This window comes from Epinephelus fuscoguttatus, linkage group LG10 (genome assembly GCF_011397635.1).
Source record: "Epinephelus fuscoguttatus linkage group LG10, E.fuscoguttatus.final_Chr_v1".
NCBI classification, from domain to species: Eukaryota; Metazoa; Chordata; class Actinopteri; order Perciformes; family Serranidae; genus Epinephelus; species Epinephelus fuscoguttatus.
Window position 1 is genome coordinate 25,786,750 of NC_064761.1, and position 25,659 is coordinate 25,812,408.

General features: G+C 42.6%; 1 protein-coding gene across 1 annotated transcript in view; it reads left to right on the forward strand.

Annotated features, from left to right (window-relative positions):
* Window positions 1-25,659, forward strand: part of p3h2 (prolyl 3-hydroxylase 2) — an 89,005-nt gene that overhangs the window by 46,978 nt on the left and 16,368 nt on the right. The window contains exons 2-3 of the mRNA XM_049586949.1: window positions 15,743-15,895; window positions 17,738-17,927. Of these exons, the coding sequence (XP_049442906.1) occupies window positions 15,743-15,895; window positions 17,738-17,927 (343 nt within the window). The remainder of the gene's footprint in view (window positions 1-15,742; window positions 15,896-17,737; window positions 17,928-25,659) is intronic.

Below are 25,659 nucleotides of genomic sequence, written 5' to 3' on the forward strand. Positions count from 1 at the left end.
GAAGTTTTAACCAGGAAATACTCCTCCAGGGCACTTGAACCTTTCATACCCTAATCTGCGTTGAGGATCTTCTGACACTCACACATTTAAGCCCTTGAGATGATGCTTCTGTCATGGCAGCCAGCTCAATCATCGTAAATTGTGCTGAGTCACATTTTTTAGTGGCATTTGGTAGTTGCTCATAAGTGCTCATTTTAATGCTAAAAATAACTATTTAAATCAGTGTCAAATTAAAGGGACACGTGTTTGATGGTTTCCAATACTTTCTTAATTTATGACTCTCCTGTTAAAGTTTGACAAATTAGTGATCTTTGCATCCGTTATTGGTTCCCAGATGCATTTCAGTCTGTCAGCTGAAGTGTTGTGGGCGTTGTGTAATGCCCTTTGTCTTTTAGAGGCGGCTCATTGCTACAACAGCAGATTGATTTCAACATGAACAAATATATTTTATATTTCTCTGGGGAAGGCGGGGGCCGGACTGGGTGAGAACTGAGTGGCTGGATGAATGCTGGCATTGTCTGCTGGGGCACACATTCTCACTGCCTCACACACACACACACACACAGTTCATCATAGCGTCCTCCTTCGTGCTTTCCGAAGACCCTGTTGTGTGTGAACTAAACATTTGTCTGTTTTAGATTTAACACTTAAACACCACATCATGCACATCTTTTTTCTTATTTTTCCAGCCCAAAGTGGAAAAGCTGAATGCGCCCACGCTCATGTGAGAGGGCGACCTTTGACCCCTGTCTCAGAGTGGCGTGCCCGTAAATGTTTCCTTCAAATGTGCTGTTCCTCGTAACCTTTCTCTCAGACGGGAAATCCCCTCATCTCTGGAGCTTTATGGGGAAACTGAGTAATGGGGTCTACAAGATTTCTGGAGTGGTTTGGTCTCATGTTATCTCCTCTGAGATAGTGGTGACTTCTGAGACAAACATGTTGAAGGAATAGTTTGACATTTTGTGAAATGCACTTTTGTGCTTTCTTGTTGAGAGTGAAGTTGAAATTATGCTTCTCAGGGCTGCACATAAATGTACGTTGTTAAAGGGAGTAATTCAGACATGTGTTTCATTTATAGTTGTAACGTGTAATGTACAACATATTCTCACTCCGACCTCATCACATATAGACGTTTTGGTCATGGACTGTCCACGTCCACATACGACGTGCAAGGTACCCTGGGTGCGTTGATTGTTGATGTTCTGGGACACTGTGTCAAGTTCTGCCTGTTACATGCATTGTCTTCATTGAAAATACACTTCTCTTTTTCACAGGAAATAAATCTTACGGGATGCAAACACAGTCGGTGATCGTTGGACCCATCCATCACTCACTCAGCCTTTGGCCGTCCTAACTTTCCGCTAAGTTTCCCCCGATGCCACTGGGCGCCGTTAAACTATAACAGCAACAGGCCGTACCATACCGACGTAAAAGGACACCTTTTTTCATTGGTTTCGGACGCCACAAGTCACTGTCCAAGTGCCAGATTTTGATGACGTCGGAGTGAGACCGGGCTCTAATGTACGTGTCTACTGGGAAGCAGTGCCATGTTTAGCAAACCACCATGCAAGGAAAACGTAGAAGAAATCAAGAAACTCAAAATCAGTTTTTGGCGACAGTGTAACAAACCACAACATCCATCAAACAAACGTGAAAGAATCTGGATTTTACAGCGTAAATGGGCGAGGCAACGACAAGATGGACAAAGTGCCTTGAGGAGTATTTTACATAGAGAGTAATTTAGACGTGGTGTAACTGTCAGCAAAAAAGTGTATTTCTCAAAATGTCTAACTATTCCTGTATTGCAACACCTTAGAGGTTTCTGAGGAAAGGTCTGACTGCTATCTGTGGTATCCCATGTGTGGGCTTCAGTTCCAGTCTGTGTACACCTTTAATACACACACCACATCCTCAACCAAAGGCAAAGTTAGAGAGACAAAACACAACTGTTAGCCACATTTCAGTTTTCTGGGACCAGTCTCAGCGTGTTTTTCCAGTCTTGAAAAAGGCACCTTTATGTGAATGGAAACTGGTGGAGTGTGAGATCAGAGGATTGTTGCGTAAAAATAAGACGTAGGTCAGTGCAGCTGTTTTTAGAAGTCCCTGAGAGAATAGAGTGTGTGTGTTACTGTATTTTGGTCAGGAGGGAACGTGAGAGAGGTGTCGGGAGGAGGGCATGTAGGCGGCAAGGGAGGAGGAAGACATTATAGGTGATTTTCCACCCCGTCTGCACTGCTTAAAACGTATACACCTTGTGTTTTTGAGGTTTCCACACAAAGCTGGCCTTGTGTGTCCTGAAGCTGCCCAGGAAGCTAGATCAGACATGGGAAATAGTGTGATGGTTGACTAAGGATACAGTAGCTAATGCGGTGTCGGATGGCCTCAGGATAGCTTAGAGAGAAAGGTTGGGTTGTCTCTCAGTGTTAACTCTCACAAAACTTAACTGGGCTGTCACTGGAGATGGAGAGGATAATGGAAGCAGTCATTTTCCTCTCCAGCCAAATGATGTCAGCCACGGGGCAAGCACAACTACAGATGTACAAACAACAGGTCAAGTTGGCTGATCCAGATTAGCTCATAATGGACATACACTATGTTTTGATAACTAATAGATTCTGGATCATGAGCGCCTGCTCCACATTCTGGGTTCCCTTTGAGTTCAGGTGACTGCGGTCAAGTACATTCACTCATTTTTCCCCCTAATCAAAGCCAGCAGCTCCGGAGCACACAGCTCTGGCGTGCTACACCAAGCCAAAGTCGAGGTTTGCTTCAGTGTACAGTGGCGTTATTATTGTTCTACCTCTGTTTTCTTTTGGATGTACAGTCCCTGCTTGCCGGGGATTATTAAGACGGATGACGGATGGAGGCCGCAAAAGGAAGAAGCGAAGGCCCTCATGCCTGCTGTGTCTGTGAGGGGGTAATGAAAGAGGCTCTTTAGCGGCAACAGCACGGTGAGGCTTTTTCAGGCATTCCTTTAACATGACCTTATAGGAGGAACACGCTCCGGCCCAGGGTGGGGTGAGGACGGGCAGAAAGGGGCCACTGTGCGGAGCTGTCAGCAGGATGGACAGATGAGAGAAAGAGAGGTGGTGTGATGGAGAGAGCAGGAAGAAGAGGGAGGGAGGACATCAAGGTGGACAACTTTTACCCATGACATCACTAAGAGGAAAGGCTTTTTTTTCCACAGCATGTGCTTAACATGTTAGCCGTGTAATGAACACGCTGACCGGCTGGCTGGTTTCCTGACTGGCATGGCCAAAATGTGAGTTACAGTCCAGGTCTTGTGTTAAAGTGTTATTTGATTAGGCAGCAGAGCGAAAACAAACTCTTGTCTGGTTCATTCAGCTGAGATTATTAAGCAGCTAATTCACACCTCCAGTGTACAGTAAAGACACTATGTGGCCTGTGTGTACAGTAAGCATGCGCTGAAGCAGCTTTTTGTCCATCAAAACTACAGAGTTAATGAAAGACTTAAGGGTGCATGATGGAGAGGTTAATTTGTAGAGGCTGTAATGTTTTCCTGTCCAATTAGCACCACACATACATCATGAGCCACCTCTGCCTCTCTGTATTCTGAGTTTGTGTTGGGACGTGTGTAGGTATTTGTGTCGACTACACTGTTGTCTTCTTCATCTTGTCAAACCAGGCTTAAGTCCTGCTGGAGAGGGGGTCTACATATTGTCTTACAGACAGGGAACTTCCAGTGTAAACACTCAAAAACAGACATGAGCTGTTTTCCAGACTTCCAGGAATTTCTGAAGTTCTTTGAATCGTCAGTCAAAGCGCTCGCTCACTGTGTGCTTTTGAAACGAGCCAGGGTGGAAGGAAGTGGGGCGCTCGCCTCATGGGGAGGCAATCAGCCATTTAGACAAACTTTCCTATAGTGAGTACCTCTTGCAACCAGTTCTCACTCCAACGTGCCAAGCGTCAGTGCCAATACCTCCCCTCAGCATCGCTGCTACAGCTATCACTGGCAACAGACAGCTCTGTTTGATAGAGTCAGGGGGCGTATGCAGCTCTCCTTGCCAGGCAGATGTAATCCCAATCCTACTCCCATTTGTTAATGATTTACAAGTATTGTGAAATGGTCTTTAGCATCCTTCCAACCAGATGCTTGTTTCCAAGTGCCAGCCTCTTTAAGTGCCATATGTTTTCTCAAGCTGGAAATTCATTAATTAAATGGACCTCGACCGTGGAAATCAGAAAGACTCACATTGTTGATGTACAAGGTCCGAGTAAATAGACTACTGTGCATTCCATGTCAGTATTTAGTGAGATTTAATAAGATAAATTAACTTGTAAATTTGTTAAATCAATATTAGTGCTGCAACTAGCACTTGATTTTCATTATTGATTATTTTCTCAGTTAATTGACTACAATATCCTAGAGGGCAAGGACATGTCTTTCCAAACAACAAATGTTCAATATAATATGATGTCAGACCAAGATAATCAGTCCTCACAGTGTTTGTCATTGTTGCTTGGAAAAGTAGTTGCCTATTAATGTTCTTTTAAAAATACTGATGTTTGCAGCCTGAACACAAGCAGCTGTTTTGACTTGACTGTTGTCAATACTTTGTGCTTCAGACATGGTCTAAGTGGTACCAATAAAGTGTTTTGATGCTCAGCCCTTCCAGTAAACTCGCAGCCAAGCAAGAAGCAACAGCTCCGTCCTCATAGTATTTCTTGACATGATCCAGCTGATAAGCTCAATCATGGACCTTCTTCTCTTATCATAACATTCACCTCATGTTGTGTCTAAACTGCTGAAATGTTTGCTTCATATCTGCACTCTTAATTTGCTGCCGAACCAAAGACAGATAACTAGAAGGGCACTGGAAGAGCGCAGACCTCCGCCAAGGCCAAATGCCATATCTTGCATATTGAAGGTGCGTGTACTGCAACATTCAGAACTTCGATATAGCAGCTGTTAAGGCTCTGATACATCAAGCTGACACGTCAGACATCAGTCAATGTCGGGCTGTCAATAAACATCTGTCGCCTTTGTCCTTGTGGTGTGTCCCATACCGTAGGCCATCATCGGCCCTTGACGGCTTGGTGTGTCAGGGCCTATAGGGTGAGCAACACTGATAACGTGAGCTAGCCCTCATAACAGTGTTAGCTCTGTTGAACCATTGCGGTTGTTAGCACTGCAATGCTAGCCGCCACCATTTTGTCTCAGCCACCTTCATATTCACTTATGACATCTTAGGTAATATCTGTGTGCAATAACGGCCCAGACTATGAATGCAAAGTGAAAAATAATTCATGGATCTGCACCATAATTTGGATCTGCTCCCATAATTGAATGGGCTCTTCCTTGCGAATGCTACACCCTTCCACCAAGTTTCACAAAAATCAGGCCAGTAATTTTTCTGTTATCCTGCTGACAAACAGACATACACATGAACCGAGCAGAATTCTTGCTGGAGGTAATTATGTGGTTTGTTTAGGGGATAAATACCTTTGTGACAAATATGCCTGAAACTCTGAAACTCTCCACCCCATTACACAAATATTAGTTTAGTGACAGCGGACTTTGCTGTTGGCCTGGTCAGAAAAATGACTATTGTATACAAAGAATAAAATTTTCTTAACATTAAAACGTTCTGTATAGATGTATAGATATAAACACTCTCACGGATGCTTAGACAGATGGCTGGGATGTCAAGGGCCCAGCTGTGCAGTAAGGACATCTTTAATTTTGTTTATAAGTTCATAGTTGAAGATTATTAAGAGCTCTTGGCAGTTATTATCTGCCTACTTTCAATACAGGTCAGAGTTCCACTATAATGCGATTCAAGGTTTATTGTCTTTCCATCCCATCTGCTTCCTTCAACACATTACAAACACTTTTTGTTCTGATAACGTGTCAGTTCCTCTGCAGTACATTCCTAAACAGCTGTATCACATTGACCTTTCTAGAGGAGACACTACCTCGCTCACTTCATTGGCCTTAAAACCATTATTGGCTGTATGAGTACCCTTTTATCACGCGTGCAGATGTTTCAGCTGGAGTGCGTTCAATGTGCAAAGTGGTGTTGGGCCATACTGTACTGCAGGTAGCCAGTGATGATTTAGTGCACCTCCTCAAGAAGGGTCGGTCAAGATTTAGCAGGCTTAAATGGTTTATGTAATTGCGGCTATAACACTTTTTGGGAGCTATTAGCTCTTAACTGGCGTCCAGAGTGAAAATGGTTGGAAGGGTGTGTGTGTATTGTTAGAGGTAATGAGAAGTTAAAACTTGATCTTTGAAAGGCTAATTTGAGTCATGCATCAATATTTTTTAAGGGTCATCAGATGCCAAAACTATGATTTTATACTCTCTTTAATGATCATGAGGTAAACAGCACATTATTTTAGTGTGCGCTTGAATGCATTTGATTGGCAAATGCAGTGAATTTAGGGTGACCAGATGAGAATGAGTGAAATCCGGGACCGGGAGTTGGGGTTGGGGTGGGTGTGTGTGTGTCGGGGGGTACATCCGTGACAGGCGTATCAGTTGCAGGACAAGTTTGTAGAACAGTTTTGAACAGTTAGAACAAGAGGCTGCACTGCAACGTGCAAATCATTCCTGCTCATGGCTGCCTGCGTTTCCCTGTCCTCGCGGCTGCAATTTGCGCTCTCTTCATCTACTTCATCACCACTGCTGTACACAATTTAAAAACTACAACACCCATAGTTCATGTAGCAACTTCTGCAGCCAATGTGCAGCCGGCAGGAGCTGCAGGACGACCACCATGATCAGTTTCTAATGTTTTATCAGGCAATAACTACTCCAGACTCTGCTTTAGTGTAATTTTGACAATTAGGGCAGGATTCGGGATTCGGGACAACTGCTTGGATTTCCGGACTGTCCCGAATTTTTCCGGACGTCTGGTCACCCTAAGTGAATTGTCAGATGAATTGCCTCACAGCAAAAGTTGATCCATGTTCAACTCTTTTGCTGAAGCCCTCTGCGGTGACACCTGCAACATGCCAGTGAAATGGTTTTAGTGAATCAGGAGGCTTTTTCGTTAAAGCAGGGATGCTTACATTTAAACCAATACCCGTATCGGTACCTAGAATTTGGTATACTGGTACCTACTGGTACCTTTTTTGGTACTTTACCCTCTCTGTGATAACAAAAATGTCATTTCAGTTGTAAAAAATAAGTCCAGACTTCCAGCTGCTGGGCAGAGGTCTGTTGGATTACTCTGCTCTCTGCTCTGTCCAGAGACAGCACACACTGCTCTGCCAAGGTTGCAAAATGTAGATAAATATATTTATTCAGTGCCTTTTTATCGGCCAATAACCCTAGTGTTTATGCACGTATTGTCGGAAAAAATAGACTTGTAAACGCTTCAGATCACAGTTACGCATGTGAGAAGCAGCTGAGACTCGAGCCTGCCCGGAGCCAGTACAGACAGCTGCATAGATTAAAATAAGAGCATATCTGTTGTGTCAGGAGTGCAAGCGTAAAATGTGTCTGATAGCTTGTGGTCTAGACATGAGGAGGGCTTCTACCTGGCACCACTGTGTCGCATTTGACTACGATCCAGTTTTGTCCCGTCCCTCCACTGTCTAGAGTGGCGTCGATCAGCTGTGGCAGCCATGTCAGCGTCCAGAACACGGTGCACTGTCTCACCCAGACGCACGTAGTGCCAAAATTTGGTACTGATTGATTTAAAGTGAATCAGTACTGATGGCATTTGGTTGGTACCCTTAAATGTTTGAGTTCCAACCCTGTTTTATGTTGCTCTGAGCATGGACCTAAGGTGGGGGCATGCTTGAAACCAATTAGTTCGTACAGTGTGTCGTTCAACTGTGTGGCAATGCAAAAGTTATAATTGCAGCTTTAAACACTTTAAGGCTTCCCTCATAGAGAGTATGGAGGATACAGCACACACTTGTTGGCACACACAAAGTGACAAAGTGATGTAACAAATGAAAAAGCTTGAGAGAGAAATTCAAACCCCAGCTCATTTCTCACCTCTGACATGCAGCCAATCACGGCATGAAGTGGGTGTAAATGTCGGATTGTCAGTTTTGGAAAGTTCCAAAAATTATCAGACACAGTATCCACCCAAAATCTTTTGTCAGAAAGCTGTGGGTGGAGGGGGTTTTCCGACACTGTCCAACTGCACGAGAAGCATTTCGGTTGGAGCGTACTGACACCGACCTGCAGCAGGAGGTCTAAAGGACTCTCTTCAGCTTCTAAATCCTCACTGCATGTGGGCGTTTTCTGATTTATTGCAGCTGTTCTTGTGTCCAGTGTTAACCTTTACACTAACCTCTGTCTACTTCACAAGTGTTTGCTAACCTTTTGGGAGCTGCAAAAGCTCTTTGAAGCAGCTTGTCTCTCAAGCATTCAGGACTGCGGTTGGCAGGTTTGACGCTTGTTGACCACTTGTCGTTAGCTCCTCTCCAGTTTTTTTGGGTGGTAACTCTGCCTATGACAAGCCATCTGTGTAGCTGTTTCCAGGCTTGTTTGTGGCACTGGGATACGTGCTTTTTGTCACAACATCACCTCTGCGTCCGTGGCGCCAGCCCAGGCCTATTTACATACCTGTGAATCAAGCAGGAGACCCAGAGGAGAAAGGCATGCAAATGTGCGTTTGCCTTGGCACCGCTCTGTGCCCACATCAAGAGCACACCTCTCAGAGTGGCAGGGCGGTCCAGCAGCTCAAACACAGGTTGCTGTTTAGTGAAGAGGGCAAACTGAGGGCTCAGATTGAGTGGTAGTTATTCACCTCCACAGGTGCTCCTTTGAAACTCATGTGAGAGGAAAAATGTACTCGTGTGGTACAAGCGGTACACTTCTGAGTGTGTTCAGAGATTTGCTTTTAATGGCAGAGTTTTAGAGCGGCTGTGATTTTAAAGCTTGTTCTGTATAATGAATTAACTGATAGAGTTCAGATCAAATAATCAGAGAAGTGACTTGCAAGTTGGAAGAAGTTAAGCAAATATATTGCTTTCATCCATACCTCTCAGTCCTATGGGGAGAATGGTTAAAAACAGCTGAGCTTTTCATAGAAATGTACTTTCTTAGTATCCATTTCTCCTCTGTGGCAGACACAGGAGAGACAAGTCATTTTGATTTACCCACACGTGACTGTTTCTAGGCTGCATTGTTTTCCATTACACCATTCAGTATAACGGTAATCTCACTTTAAACCCATGATTGATTTCTGCTCTGTCATCCTGAGGGGGTGTTTCAGCCTCTCACTTTGCGCTGTTTGATATATGAGCATGTGTTTTCAATTCCGAGCCTCCGAGCTTGGACTGTTTTGGGTTTTTGACAGTTTGACACAGTATTCATACTCCCAGAAATCCTCCATGTTGAATTATCTGTCTCCATAAAGTAGTAATGACCATCTTGTATGTGTGAGCTCAGGTGCTGTTTAATGTGACCATAAATCAATTATCACCCAAGTGAGAGTCTGCACCGAAACACACAGTAGGTCTGGTCTTTCTGTTCCACTTAACTCCTGGAGTGGACTTTTTTTACTTATCAAATGGAAATTTTAGAGTTTGGCCATGGTGTGTTTTGATATTTTTTCTCTCCTAAAGCATAATGTCAGCTATGACTGAGGAGTTAGCCTCCCATGTTCAAGGCTTCCCCAGATTTTGCGATGTCTAGTCTCAAGACAATAGATCTGGCAGCAGGCGATTGCAGCTGTGTTTGTGCTGGGATGGTGTACTGGAGTAATTCCCCTCTTCCTCCAGTCGACCCTCAGGCCTGAGCCAGGTTGTCCCCGAGGGGCTGAGGGCAGTCAGAACCAGAGGTGGACGCAGGTGAGTGCACCTCTTCCCTCCCTATGTGCACCACCACTGTGATCTTTGCAGTTTAGTCTCCCGCAGTCTGGACTAAACGTATCAGCAGATGATTATCAAATCCAGTAAAGCTAAGATGACAATTGCATCTTTTAGGAGGATGTTCTCTGTAAATAACCTTGGGGAGACTTTGTCAGGAATGCAGCAGCAGAGGACACACGATAGAGCTGTGTGCTCAAGGTTGCGCCATCAGTAAAGAAAAAAAAAATCCACCCCCAGATACACTTTCACTGATTTCATCAGCGTCTAATGCACTCCACATTTTACTGTGTGTTCAAGTGTTGCAATTGAGTTTTTGGCTTACTCGGGTTCCCTCAATGTGCAGTCTTTTTCTTCTTTACTTGATTCTTATTTACAGCTGCAAATTTTCACTCAGTCAGCAAATCGGTTTTAACTTGGTGCATTTACTTTTGAGTGTGCATGTAAGTGCAGTCGGTTGTTCTGTGCATTTTCCATCATTCCGTTTTTGTTGTATGATGAATACAAGACCTCTGTTACTGGTGATTAAGAAAACTGAATGTTGATCTCCAATTTGTATCAATTGTACTTGCACTGGAAATATAGCAGTATGGCATCACATTTTCTGTGTTGTATCGATGTGAATGAGAAAAGGAACATGATTGATACAGAGATGCCTGTTAAAAGTTTTTATTGCAAATGAGGGATCTGTACAGCGGACTGTCATGTACATAGTTAGAATGTGATGCATCATTCTTATAGACATGTTCACATAAAAAGTTCTGTATGCGACATTCAGAGCCTGTGGTTTGTTGTGGTAAGCTGGTCCAGCTGCGCGTGCATGTTAGTGCATGTGTGTTTCCTACTGACTAGCTCATTGCTGTTGCTTTGCACTGTGCTCATATGGCGGTTATCGCTGATATCGGGAAGGTAGTGTCCCGGAAGCAAGGCGCCCACCCTCTGGTTTCCCCCTAGTTAGCTCAGTCAGCACTGTTGCCCTTGTTGATGGAGTTAGTACCATTAGCTGATAGCTGCCTGCTCAGCGACCTCAATGTTGAGAACCATGACACTCATACTCTCTGAATTTTGCATAGAGCTCCTTTAATATACCGTAAAACTTCAATTAATAGTTTATCAAAAACCCTTTTGATTCTTTTGATCTGAGGATCCTTACAGACTAAAGGAATATGAATAACTTACATGGTGATCAAGGAATGTACACATAGTTTGAGGTAGCTAACAACTTGCTTTTATACATCCATAGAATTTCTATTTACAAAATTAACTGCTTGGCAACCAGACCAGGCATCTAAATGAGACAGGCGTTTGTTTGTCAAAATGTGTAGCCACACCAGGCTTGTAAAAGGGGCTGAGCGTTTAATTGGGACAAGGCTTTTCATTGAAGTTTTATGTTACTTATTGGTCAAGAAACTGAAGGTTTTAAATCAGAAAATCAGTATTTGAGTCGTTTTTCAACTGTTACATGCAGTGTTTTTTAAAACCTGCCATGCAGCACACATGAATGCATAGGCAGACCTAGTATGTGCCACTCAACCGCCCCAGCTGTCAGGCTGTGTCTCCCGGTGGCTCCAGCCAGGTGATCTGACCAGGAATGCACTCGACGCCACATCAACTCTTTGGCCTTTCACGGGTAACCAAGCATGTCCAGCTGGGCTTTTCTCTCCTGCCTCCTCTGCTACCACATGAAAGGGACCCAATATTGTCTCACTGGGAAGTCATTCTTCATAAAGAAGTGGGTTGTTTGTGGGAAAAAGAATTTCTGCTTCTTCTATGAGAGCAGAGTTAGTGTTTAATGATGTATTGTGCAGAGTTTCATGGAAACACAAAGTGCTTTGTTTTTGCATCTGTGTGGGTTCGTACTTTCAGAAAAGGTCATTCTACTCTTGAACTACAGATTTTCCAAATCCTATATAAATGTGGGAAGCTTTATCTCACTAATTCTCCTCATGAAAACAATACAAAATGTACAAAGCTTTTAATAACAACAAATGTCTTTCCTGGCAAACGTGAGTGACAAAACAGAGGCCTGAGTGTGTGGAGAAGCTTTCTCCGCCAGTTATGTTTCTGGCAGTCACACCACGCTGACCTTCTCAACTGCAAAACACTGAGATCTGCTTTACATTTGCACCTGTTAGCAACATGAAGGATTTAAACAAATGCGGTCAGATGTCTGTGAGATACTGAGATCATTTTGCTGCAAGAGATATTCAAATCCTTCACGAGAGCAAGCTCTGTCTCCATATTGTCTTCTTTCACCTCTGTGTATCTGTCTTTTATTTTTTCAGCATGTCATCCTTCTGCTTCCTGCTTTACTCACTTTTAACCCAGTCCAGTTACTGTCTAACACAACATAACTCTTCTTTTTTGAAAATGATTTATGACAAGCTGTTAGTACAGCTAAAGAATGAATGGAAAAAGAGGAAAGAGCAGATTGACATGCAACACAGGTCACAGGGCCACATTTATCTTCAGCTGTCTTTCTTTTGAGTGTAAAAACTGGCTGTGTTGAATTCACGGACCTGTGAAGAGAAGGGTTATTGTGCGAGGTGGTTGTGTAAGGCGACCCATGTCGAGGCTTGAGCTTGATTAGGATCTTATCCGATAAGCACCAGGCGTGCTCTGATGGTTGAGTTCTTCCGAACTGATGTGTTTTTTAAGGGATAAAAGAGCATCTTAAAAAGCTACAAGAAAGCTTCCACCAGCAGACATCTGGGATCTCTGAACCGCACAGATCCACAACTGTTGTGTGTTGTGTAGTACCAGAGGGGAAGTTTACATACCTTAGATGTTAAAGGAATGTGGTGGTCATGGAGGAGAGGGGTAATAAAACTATAATAACTTCTCATTTTGATTTACTACTTGCCTCCTTTGCTGCCTCAGTTTATCAGCTGTGATCGGTGCGATGGGGAGAAGTTCATTGAGTATGTTACCTTTGGTAGATTGTGATTAATGACTGTATTTAAAGATGAACAACACGTCTCCACCTCCTCCCAAAAATGAAGCCAAAACACCCTATATATGGCTGTTGTCATCTTGTGTTGGGGACGTCTTTCAAGCCAAAATCTGTGCAGTAGTGATCTCTGCTATATTGGTTTCCCGTCCATACACCCGTCTGACCAATGGCAAGCAGCCAACTGGCACACACAACTGTCAATGATGACATCACACCCCCTTTATATACCATTAATAACTAAATAAAACCAAACTTATCCAAAAAAATAGACACTAGAACCTACATCAGCATGATGAGAACTACCTAAAATGACAGAAACCATTTTTGGGAACAGTTCATTTGGCATGTACTTTGATCTTTTAGTTTGGCCCTGTCCCATCCACTAACATGGAGGGGGTGGGGTTTATATCCTGTACTTCAGCCAGCCACCAGGGGGCGATCAAGATTTTTTGGCTTCACTTTGGGCAGCTATCATGTCGTCTATCTTTATATGCAGTCCGTGGGTTTGTACCATGGAGGTATTAAGAGACGTGGATATAGCATCAGCAGCAGGGTCCCATTCATTTCTATGAAAGTTGCTCAGTGGTGCATGAAGCCAAAATGGTTCATCTGCTGCATATAAAATGACCTGGATCACTGGGTGCTGGTTTTGCAGTGTGCGGCCCATAGAGCAGGCGCAATACAGATTTCCACCAGCTATTACCAGCTGTTAACTTGAAAGGGGATAAAATAATTGAATCGTGTAGCTCTTCTAGACTTTCCAAATGTTATCAGTCAGAATGGACAAAATCCTGACAGTGAACAGAGTCATTTCGTAGCAGTTGTGATGCTCAAAAAAAAAGTATCCACTGATTCAGAGACGTCACTTTCATAATGTAATTCAATGGGAAAAAGTCTTTTTAAGTCACAGGGCATCACATGACAGACCTGGCAGTTGTAATTCCACTGTTTGGCCGCTACGAAAATCGGCTTCAAGCCTGGTGCACTTCCTGAGGGCCTGGTCTGGATGAGGAAATAGATTAAATAATAAATAGATAAGAAAGACACTTTTTACAACATACAGATTATCATTTTCAGACAAATTCTGACTGGATATCTTTTTTGGTTTTGGACGTCTGAAGACGCCACCTCTGGCCTTGGTAAACTGTCATCAACATTTAGTTCTATTTTCTGAAAATGCATAAATAATTAAGAAAACGCTTGGCAAAACAACATGTTCCTTTTTAGGATATTGTTCGATAATAATTCTGGATAGGGCTGGGCGATATGGAGAATATCAAGTATCACTTTTTTTTTTTTTTAACCAAAGACCTCTATATCAATAATGTGATGATATTGTAGGTTTAAGTCTTGGTACTGTCTATAATTCACAGAATGGGATTTTTAATAAATAATCATCAATAATGTGGATATAATGATTAAGTGGGTAAAGGCAAGATGAGTCTGCTAAGTTCAGAAAAATGCATCACTTTTACTGTAAATGCTGCCTTTAAAACCAGGCAAAGACAACACTTATCCAAAATCTAAGTTGATATCTAGTCCATATCAAGATATTAATATGTTATCAATACATTGCCCAACCCTAATTATGGCATAATAAGCTCCTCTGGGCTTTTTGTCCTTGACTGCGTATTATTTTTTTTACATTGTTTTATATCCTTTTCTATGGTTTTGATTTGTGCAAACTATAAAAATATATGATGAATGAATTCCCATGCATAGTGGTCATCAACTTTGGTATATGAAACATGTTTAAACATATTTTATTATATGTGTGTACACAGTTTGTAAAATGTACTTTGTCTGTCTTCATTTGTTGGAAGTACACCAGCTGATAAATGACAGCTGGTGTCTTTCATTCTTGTGAAGTCATTCACACAGGATGTCTGCACTGTATCAGTATCACTCACAAACACATGTTAACAAACGCTTCGTTGCCACTCAGTTTCTCTTATCTTGCCCGCAATATTAAACTGTCTCTTTCCTCATGTGTTTACGTTAGATATATCTCTTAGGGGGAGGATGGGATGCCTGTGGTGATTACTTCAGTCTGATCCTCCCAACATCCATCAGGTTCACAGGCTCTGAGTGCAGAGACCTCATCCTTCATGTTAGCTGTAATGATGACGGCTCTCTCTAATGACAGGATGTGGATGGAAACAGTGCGTTTCTGTAAATCTGTCTTTTGTTTTTCATTAAATCTAAATCAGAAATATTACTTATGTCAAGTGGATTCCAAATTACTTCCCGTGAATCACTTCTTAGAAAATCACTGAATGCACCGTCGTATTTTGGCAGGTAGTCTGTTCGTCCTGCAGGAGAAGAACATCTGCAGATTGTCTATCAGTCTGTTCTTCCTTATTGTCTAAAAGCAGTTTTTAATAATATAGACCTGCCCATCTTTTGCTGTTTCTCAACATTACGCTGAACATTTAATACTAAAACCTACTGTATGAAAGATTGATTCAGTAAAATCTTATTTTATTTATCTATGTAACCTTCATTTCACCAGAAAAACCTCTTGAGATTAAAAAACTCTTTTTTCGAGAGTGTCCTGGCCAAGACAGGCAGCACCATAAAACAAAAATACAGACTAAAAAATAGACGCCTCAGATTACTGCAAAGAAAAGCCAAAAAGTATTTTAATATACGCTAGAAGTGAACCATAAAAAATGCAAAACAGGGCAGCTACACATGATTACAAAGTCAAACTAAGATACACCCAGACATTGGCGTACAGAAGATTGTGTCCTGCAACAGTTCTTTGAAATGGCAACTTCAAGTCCTTCTGCAGAAAATTCCACAAAATAACAAGTTACAAACGCACTCATTTGACCTGCGATGACTGATTTTAACTAACAACATCAACTGCACAGGTGAATTTGTGCATTTACAGGTTTAGGAGCAGTGCAGAAAGCTCAGCTGCGGCGCTGAAGTCTGTTTTTATTCATTTAATAATGTCTCCTTTTCTTTTCTCTTTGTGTCTCTCTTCAGTTGAAGCAGCCAGACAAGGCAGCGGCAGCAGCTCACACTTATTTCCAGGCCAACCCAGAGCATGTGGAGATGGGTCAGAACCTGGAGCAGTACAAAGACCTGCAGGGCGTTGAGGAGGAACACTTTGTTGACCGAGAAGCCCGGCCTCACCAGGTAAGCCAAGGCACAGATACAGGTTAACGTATTTGGTTATGTCTTACTCTGTCTTCCCTTTCATTTCGCATAATGCATTGGCACTTTTACCTGAGCACGTTTCAGATGATCAGTGTGACCTGCTGCTATCTTTTTTAAGCCTGCCCTAAATGTCTGGCTACTTTTTCTACTTCACTTCTTTCCTAACGGGAAAAGTACAGCTGTTGTCACTGTATGAAGGGGCCTTTGTGTTTATGGCCCGTGCAGTTTAATGACTGGAAACTCATTTAGGCCGTTTAGAGCTGGTTGTGGTGAAGCCCTGAATGTCAAAGAGTTTTGGATCCTTTGTGCTCAGATTCATTTACAGTTTTTACCCTTTTTCACCCCCTCTCTCATTTCTCTCTTTATCTTCAAGTCAAGCTCCTACGATGCACCTCTTATTGTATATCTGTGATTCCCAGCTGGTCCAGCCATGGGGTCCAGATTTGTCCTTAGTCATTAGTTCAAGATTCACACAGTTTGATATATTCAGTTTCAAACTTGCATTTGGTCATGCCATGGAGCTAGTTTACTGTCTCTCGAGTGCTTCTCAAAGTCAAGGATGCTTCCTTGGTAGGACGGGTCCTTCCGAGTCAGGTCCTATAGAGGCTATAGGCAAGACTCCCTCCTAGCACTTGGTGAACACACACCTGAACAGGCTAGCGAGTGCCTAGGTGTGCATGTTTGACGAGGCCCTGCCTTTAATTCCAGCAAATCACGCACAATGAATTGTGGATACTTCATGCCCTCTGAAGATACATCCATGCGTCCTTGAAAATCCTCTGAAGGAAGGACTCGATCCTCAGTAGAATTCGAAGGTTCTCTTTGGGAGTGACGAGGATGAATAGGATCAGGAATGAGTACATCAGAGGGACAGCTCATGTTAGATGTTTTGGAGATAAAGTCAGAGAGGCCAGACTGAGATGGTTTAGACATGTTCAGAGGAGGGATAGTGAATATATCGGTAGAAGGATGCTGAGGTTGGAACTGCCAGGCAAGAGGCCTTGAGGAAGACCAAAGAGGAGATTTATGGATGTAGTGAAAGAGGATGAAGTCAGTTGGTGTGAGAGAAGAGGATGCAGAGGATAGGGTTAGATGGAGGCAGATGATTTGCTGTGGCGACCCCTAAAGGGAACAGCTGAAAGAAGAAGAGGAAGATTGACATTGGTGGTCGTTCGGTGGGATTCGATGACGTAGTCTCCTTGAAATTCAGTCGTTTAAGGATCTTTCCTCAACTTTGAGAAGCTCCATCTGTCAAGAACCTGTCCGTTAAACACCCACTCTACACTGGGAAACAGCAAACTAAAAGGTCTGTGCCGGAAAGTCAATGTACTCTGAAGTAAAGTGTGTTTTTTACAAACTTGATACATTCAGGAGTCACTTGCGGTCCATTCAGAATGGACCACTGACTGAAGTTATTGTGTGTCTGTAACTTCCCTTTACTTCTCAGGCCTGAGCAAATCTATAGGGGGACAATAAATTATTGTATATAACACATTTAAATTGTTTTCATCAAGGAGTGACAGTAGGAATCCTTCCTGGCAACTGTTCAGGATAACTCATCCTCGTCTTCCTCTGTTTATTCCAAACAAATGATCACTGCTGCTGCAGGAAACTTGATGTGCACCAGAAGACTCATGAAAACTTTTCTGAACTGGTTGCAGGTTTACTTTAAAAGTGAACAACAAATATTTGCTTGATATATAAATGTCAAAGATGAATACAAGCTGCAAACCATAAAGAGCTTTGCAGAACACCGGTGGTCGTAAATACTCATCCCATCATTCGTCTCTCTCATGATCCTCTGTGTCTCCTCTGTCACAGCGCTCCTTCACAGCAGCAGTGAGGCTGTATGATAAAGGCGACCACGAAGCAGCCATCGTTCTGTTTGAGGAGGCTTTGGTGGAATACTATAAAGCAGACACCGAGTGTCGGGTCCTGTGTCAATTGCCGCAGAGGTTTGAGGGCCACGACTACCTCCGCTACCGCTACAGCCTTTATGAGGTCATATCAGGTAAGAGCCAACGTCTGAATACTTTAACAGAAACAGAGTTCACGTGCTTTTATCTTCAAGAAGCACAGGACATGTCCCTTAGTTGCATATGCAATGTCATTACCAGGGTCTGGCCCCATCCTACATCACAGATCTTCTAACCCCATATTCTGCACCCAGGTCCCTCAGGTTTGCTGACCTGGGGCTCCTGGCTGTCCCAGGTTTAAGCTCAGGGGTGATAGTGCCTTTGCTGTGTCTGCCTCCATACTGTGGAATAGCATCCCCCTCCCAATCAGATCTGCCCCCACCATTAACTCATTTAAGTCCAGGCTCAAAACCTACTTTTATTCATTAGCGTTTGAGTCCCCCCCGATGTGGTTTTCCCTGACACGTGCCTGTGTGTGTCGTTATGACAGTTATGTTGCCTCTTATGTATGTGTATTTGGCATTTTATTCCTTTTGTACAGCAGTTTGGTCAGTGTGAATTGTTTTTAAATGTGCTTTATAATTATAAAGTTTAGGGTTGAGTTGAGGGTAACAGCAATGCCATATTGCATTAATATCCCAGCACGAACAAGAAAATAATGTGGATTTGGGGTTTGACTTGTTGGTGTAATTTATTCCCAAAATTAGCAAAATCATAAAAATAATAAACTATTTACACTGTAAATTTATAATTAGGACCAGAACTTTTGTTGTTTAGGGTTGTGGTTTGAATTATTTACACCCTCTTTGTGTGTCACATCCACAACAGCATGTTGATCTTGATATGACAGCTGGCACTAATTTAAAAAGCCATGCAAATACAATGACAAAGTGAGCAGTAAAATAACATCTGGTGCTTTTCAAAGCTGTTTTAGTGTAAATTTTGCATTGTATCATAATGATCACCATTAAAAATCTTGCTCTGATGTTCTCTGCCTTCTGAGAAACCCTGCCGTGTGTTTTCTGTTGATTTGGAAATACAGCTTTGTGTTCATTTTTAGACACACTGCCCTCTGACATTGGTTTCATAAATCAGATTCTCAAAAGTCCCAGAGGTCCATTACAGTCTTAGATGAAAAGAATGAGAGTGTTTACTTGTGGAAAATTTCATCAACTTATCGTGACTTTTCCCCCAACACGTCTGACTGTACTGTGTGGCCCTGAGCCCGAGCTGGCCTTTGTTGTGCTGAGAGAGCCTAGGGATGCTTAGACAAGGCCAAACAACACCCTTCATGCTCACTAGGTGATCAAATCTCTCTGGCAGTGGCTTGGCACTGGATGGAAGTTGGCACTGGGTCAAAGGGCAGAGGAGGGAAAACAGCCATAAAGAAGGGAGTTGTGTTTAATTTGTTCTCATTAAGATGTTGCAATAGACATAAAGACTCTTGTGGCCTCATGGTGGCTTCATGGTTATTGTCCATATTTGAGGAAAAGACCCAAAATGCCCCAAAAGCTAAAAAAAAACAGATACAGTCAAGCTTCAAATTATTTTATCAATGTTTGTTTTCATCGGTTGCCAAGCTTTTCCTGGCACTCCACATGTTGAAATACAGAGATTTATATGTCAGTGCTTTGGCTTGAATATCTAGGCAATAAAAAGGTGTAAATAAATGTCTAACTGCAAAAGCTTCAGAGCAGATTCGTTGGTACAAATCAGAGCCCAGCCAGGACAGGGAAATCTTTAGTGGCCGAAAAGGGTAAACATGCCGCAAACAGGTCACAAGCAAATAAAAAAACATCTTCACTAACTTGAGGACACACAAAAACATCAATTTGAAGATGTGCAGCATTAAAAAAAAGTTGCAAGAAGCTTACAACCATAGACTGAGGATTTACAACACGTCTACACTTACTCTCAAGCCAAAATATCCTGGATTCGGCCGCTGCCATCTTGCTCTGGTGATGTCATTTGGAGCCACCGACTTACACACACAGCTGTCAGTCACGTCCATCCTGCTTTTTATAGCATCAAATATCTTATTACAACCAAACCTATCAGAGAAATTGGAGGGAGCTCAAAGTAGAGCCGCTGCTCCTTCGTGTTGAAAGGGGTCAGTTGAGGTGGTTTGGGCATCTGACCAAGATCAGCCTCCTGGGCGCCTCCCGTTAGAGATGTTCCAGGCACGTCCCACTGGTAGGAGGCCCCCGGACAGACCCAGAACACACTGGAGGGATTACATATCTCATCTGGCCTGGGAACACCTTGGAGTCCCCCAGGAGGAGCTGGAAAGCGTTGCTGGGGAGAGGGACGTCTGGGTGCTTTGCTTTGCCTGCTGCCCCCACAACCGGGCCCAGCTTAAGCAGGTATCTATCAGGCTATCAGAGAAATGACAACTTGAACATACAGCAGCCTGATAACCACCTAAAATTACAGAAATCATCTTTGAGAAAAATGTATTTGGTGTTAACTTTGATCTTTTAGTTTGGCCCATGTCCCATCCGCTAACATGGAGGAGGCAGGGATTATGACCTATACTACAGCAAGCCACCAGGGGGTGATCAATTTATTATTATGCAGTCTATGCTTACAACACAACAGAAACGGTTTCCAGGGGACACTTAAAGCAATGCGCACACTTGTTGTTGCTGTCATGGTTGCCGTGGTTTTTAGCTAATGAATACTAAGCAAAAGGCTAACACTGACAGATCTGCAATCGGCAATAAAACTGAATCATCATAAGTGCTATATCGTAGGCAACTGGACTTGCTTGCTTGTTTCTTGAAGATGTTTTGGCTCTCATCCAAGTAGCTTCTTCATTTCTCATTGACAAAAGTAAATCATGGGATCACACTGTTAAAATCAGCCAAAAAAAAACCCTAAAGTGGTTTTCCACCTCCACTGACAGATAGCAGAATTCAGTAATTTCACGAGCCAAAAACCGTGGCAACAGAAAGCGTGTCCCAGCTGTGTGCATCACTTTTTAGTGTCCCCCCAAACAGTCTCCATTGTGCTGTGGACTTCTTGCAGCACTTTTTCTTAATGCTGCACATGTGTCTTCAAATTGATGTTTTCATGTGTTGTCAAGTTGTTGACTGTTTTCTAAATGCTGCACATGTGTCGTCAAGTTAGTGAAGATGTTTCTTTATTTATTGTCTGTCTGCAGCGCATTTGCTCTCGCTGGCCACCATAGAAATCTGTGGTGAAAACAAAGACAAGCAAGAGACATGGATATAAGGTCCCCTACACAGAGTTTGCCCGGCAGACTTCCCTCAGTTGTTCACTGTTGTTCATTGTTGTATGGTTTACCACAGCACTGAGGTCTTGGATTATTAAATTAGCTGGAAAACTACATCCAGAGAAGAACAGAGCAGCTCTTTAAATTCAGTTCACACTCCACATTTTAGGGTTTAGAGTTTTATTGAGAAAGGTTATCTTATCATTGACACTACTTTAACAGGTGAGACCATATTACAGACCACTGGGAGTCATGAAACCCTACTTATGATGCCATTAAGATATGATGAGACCTGGTGTAGAAGACTTGTGGCACATACCAGAGCCTGCTGATCTCACTGACTGCCAGAAGTAATATATTGATTTTGGAAGTATTGAGTTTGCAGTGTATATTTAGCAAACTCTTTACACTAAATAAATGCAGATCCAGAGGAATATTAGCTCTTCTCTAAATCAATTATTTTTAATAACATTAAATAATTATACAGTCTCATAGAGATAAATGAAATAATTAAGAAAATAACCATAAGAAAAATGACTCAAAGGAAGATCGGTCTGAGCCCCAGTTAGTGCTGATGTGTCGGGTAATATTCTCTGAGCGTGGCTGTGTTCAGCTACGGTCCTCGGATTGGAAAGATGTACTTCGTCACTGTCTTTGACAGTCCAGGAAAACGGCCTGAAGCGGGGCCATGACAGCAGCCTAAGTGCACCCAAAACCCCCAACTCACGACAAGACCGCCCCTTGTCTCTTCTTGTCTCCCTTTAACCTCACTTGACCTTGTCTCTTCACTGCAATCCTGCAGGGTTTTTTCTTTGCATAATTTGTCAAAGGAACATTCTGGTATTTTTGTATTTTTCCACTCATTTATAACACATTGCAAATGTTAGAGAGGCAAAGTCCCTCCCCTTCCTGTGGACCATCATGGGACCTTGTTTTGGAAAAAAGAAAAGTACGGTTGTCAACGGCAAGAGACAATTCATTTTCTTCATCCCGTTTGAGATTTGCCATGAATTACACTCATGATGTTTGTCTAATTAACAGACACGTTTGCAAGTTAAAAAATGTTTAAGTCTGTCTGGATTTGTTGGATATAATGCATCAGATAAAATAACATTACATTTGTGCCAAAGTAAAGGCCATATTGGTGTGGATGACTTATATCGTGCGAGACTAGAAATGTAGTTCACTGAGCAGTTTCACATAAACTAAATGGTACTACAACACACCTATGACAAACTGCAACTTTCCTGACTTGCAAAATTATGCTTTAAATTGACAGACATCATATGTTTAATTCTTGGCACAATTCAAATAGGATCAAGAGATAATTTGTCTCTCACTGTTTACTACCGTACACATTTTTTTCTGAAATAAGATCCCATGGCGACAAATAAGGAGAGGGACTTTGCCTCTCTATTGTTGTGTGGAATCCCAAATGAAAATGTGGATATTTGGAAAGGTTTCCAGTTTGGTTCTGTCACTTTCTGCAGCAAAAAGGCACCTAACTTGCACAAGATTGTTTGGAAAGATTAGTCATGAGTCAGTTCATGCCCATTGTCTGATTTGCATAAAAAGGAGGGCAGGTAGTGGGAGTGGCTTATAACAAAAAGGTGCAGAACTTTGAAAACAGCTGCACTTAACATGACCAAACTTCATAGGAAAACACATACATCATTTTGACACTTCCTGTTTCATAACTCATGAACGTCGTATGGATGCATCACTGGACTTGGGACAAGTGTTTGTGAGGTTGTGTATGTGTTAATGCATGAAGAAAGTACACAACTAACAGCTGACTGTTTTATTCATTTTGAGCAACATGCAATTTAATATACTAAGGAAAATGATCAAAACCAATGAGAGGAAAAAATGCATTTATTAGCTGGTGTATGCATTAGAAAACTGCACCTCTCCCCGTCTCCACAGCTCTGCTTCCTCTGCCTCTCTGCTGCTCTCTGTGTCCTAAACACAACAGAGCAGTCTGACGACAGAGGTCACTATAAGACAGTCAAAGCTCATGGCAGCCACTGGAATTCATCAGACTGGCAGTTACAGAGAAGAGCCTCAGCGTTACTTCATCACCACATGTTAGTTGCACAGTTTTAATGAGCTTCATAAATAAAGAGCACTGAGCTCACATTTTATGTGCTTTTATTGTTTTATCTTGTTTACAACATGGTGTGCTGCCAAGTCGGTCTTAACTGTCTTCCAATTAGAGAATCTGGCATGTTTGATGTGGAGGGATGCGTGTGTCCACAGCAAAGCGCCCGATCATAATTACGCCATTACACTATTATACATACACATCCACTTCGGTCAGTGGTGCTTTTGATGACACGAGTCAGGCCTTTCTCTCTGGAAATTGAGGCGGGTTTTGTGCAGTAGCCGCAGCTTAATTACTGACAAGTGTGCTTTGTCTCAAATATGTATGGCCGGGTTGCATAAACACAGGAAAAATGGCTAATTAGTTTTGGCTGTGCTTTGTTTTACTTATAATCAGGGGATTATTTTCCATAGCACCACTCTGGTACAGACTGTGATTGTGCTGTTTATTTGTGTTAAGATGTACGTACGTGTTTTTTAGAGTAATATAATCCGTTATGTGAGTTTAATAAAGGAGAAAGTATTTCATAGAATGATTTCCTCATGTAGTGGTTTAATATTCAGAGGAAAACCTTAACAGTCCTGCATTATCCTGGCCTAAAACATTTAATATCTCTGCTCCTCTGAGACTCTTGAAGAGATGGAAACAGACCGCAACTCTGCTGTCTGAGGGTGAGGAAAGTAGCGCTGCAGCTGCTCAAGAGTGACCTCACTGTACATTCATGTTCAAAACACACACAAGCATACTATCATCCACTCAGCTGGCTCTTGTCCCAGGGTTTAACATAAGGAAATGATATGTAGCACCCTGTAAAATGTGTTGTTCCTCAGGTGGTGATGAATCCTGCTGTTTGTCGATCCGTTAGGGAAGACAAAATGATGAAAAGCACTTTACTGTTGAAAAGGGAACAACATTTAGTTGATCTACTTCACAGCCACAGGGAACAATATGATGTTGGACGTGTTTGATTTGATACAGCTCATCAAGTCGAACTTATTCCAGTGTTTTTCTCTCCATAAATCACAGACCTTCACTAAAGCTGGAAAACAGGGAAGAAAAGACAACACTCGTGCATTTCAGGAGTGACTTTCATATGTTTTATATGAAAGTTGCGCATATTTTTAGACACATAATGATATGTTCTAATGCTCAGTGCAAATCTGTACACTCACCGGCCACTTTATCAGGTACACTTGTTCAACTGCTCATTAATGCAAATTGCTAATCAGCCAATCACTTGGCAGCAACTTAAAACATTTAGGCATGTAGACATGGTCAAGACGACCTGCTGAAGTTCAAACCGAACATCAGAATGGGGAAGAAAGGTGATTTAAGTGACTTTGAAAGTGGCATGGTTGTTGTGCCAGACGGGTTGGTCTGAGTATTTCAGAAACTTCCACACACAACCATCTCTAGGGTTTACAGAGGATGGTCTGACAAAGAGAACATATCCAGTGAGCTGCAGTTCTCTGGGTGAAAATGCCTTGTTGATGCCAGAGGTCAGAGGAGAATGACCAGACTGGTTCAAGATGCAGAAGACCATCTCTGAACCAACAACACGTCGAACCTTGAAGCAGATGGGCTACAGCAGCAGAAGACCACACCAGGTGCCACTCCTGTCAGCTAACAACAGGAAACTAAGGCTACAGTTCACACAGGCTCACCAAAACTGGACAATAGAAGATGGGAAAAACGTCACCTGGTCTGATGAGTCTGGATTTCTGCTGCCACATTCAGATGGTAGGGTCAGAATTTGGTGTAAACAACATGAAGGCATGGATCCATCCTGCCTTGTATCAACGGTTCAGGCTGGTGGTGGTGGTGTAATGGTGTGGGGGATATTTTCTTGGCACACTTTGGGCCCCTTAGTACCAACTGAGCATGCTTTAAACACCACAGCCTACCTGAGTATTGTTGCTGACCGTGTCCATTCTGGTCCAAACTGGTTTCTTGAACATGACAATGAGTTCACTGTAGTCCAATGGCCTCCACAGTCACCAGATCTCAATCCAATAGAGCACCTTTGGGATGTGGTGGAAAGGGTGAGTCGCATCATTGATGTGCAGCTGACAAATCTGCACCAGCTACATGATGCTATCATGTCAATATGGACCAAAATCTAAGACAGCTCTGAAGACAAAAGGGGGTCCAGCCCCGTACTAGCAAGCTGTACCTAATAAAGTGACTGATGAGTGTATAGTACCATAGAAAATGGCTAATTGGTGTAGCTTTGATCATATGCCTTAATGCCAAACAGATTCATCTGTATTCTAAGCAATCAGTGTGATGAGCTGGACATCTGCTGCCATCAGTTTCCAATGCAAGTAATTCATTATTTTCAGCTGTTTTCAAGTGGTCCTTAAACCCTGTGCTGATATCACACGAGAGATCTCAGCAGAGTTGATGGCTGTGGGCACGCGACCATACTGTAATAGTCACCATACTGCATCAGTGCATTAAATTTGCAACAGACCACACTGACTCTTAT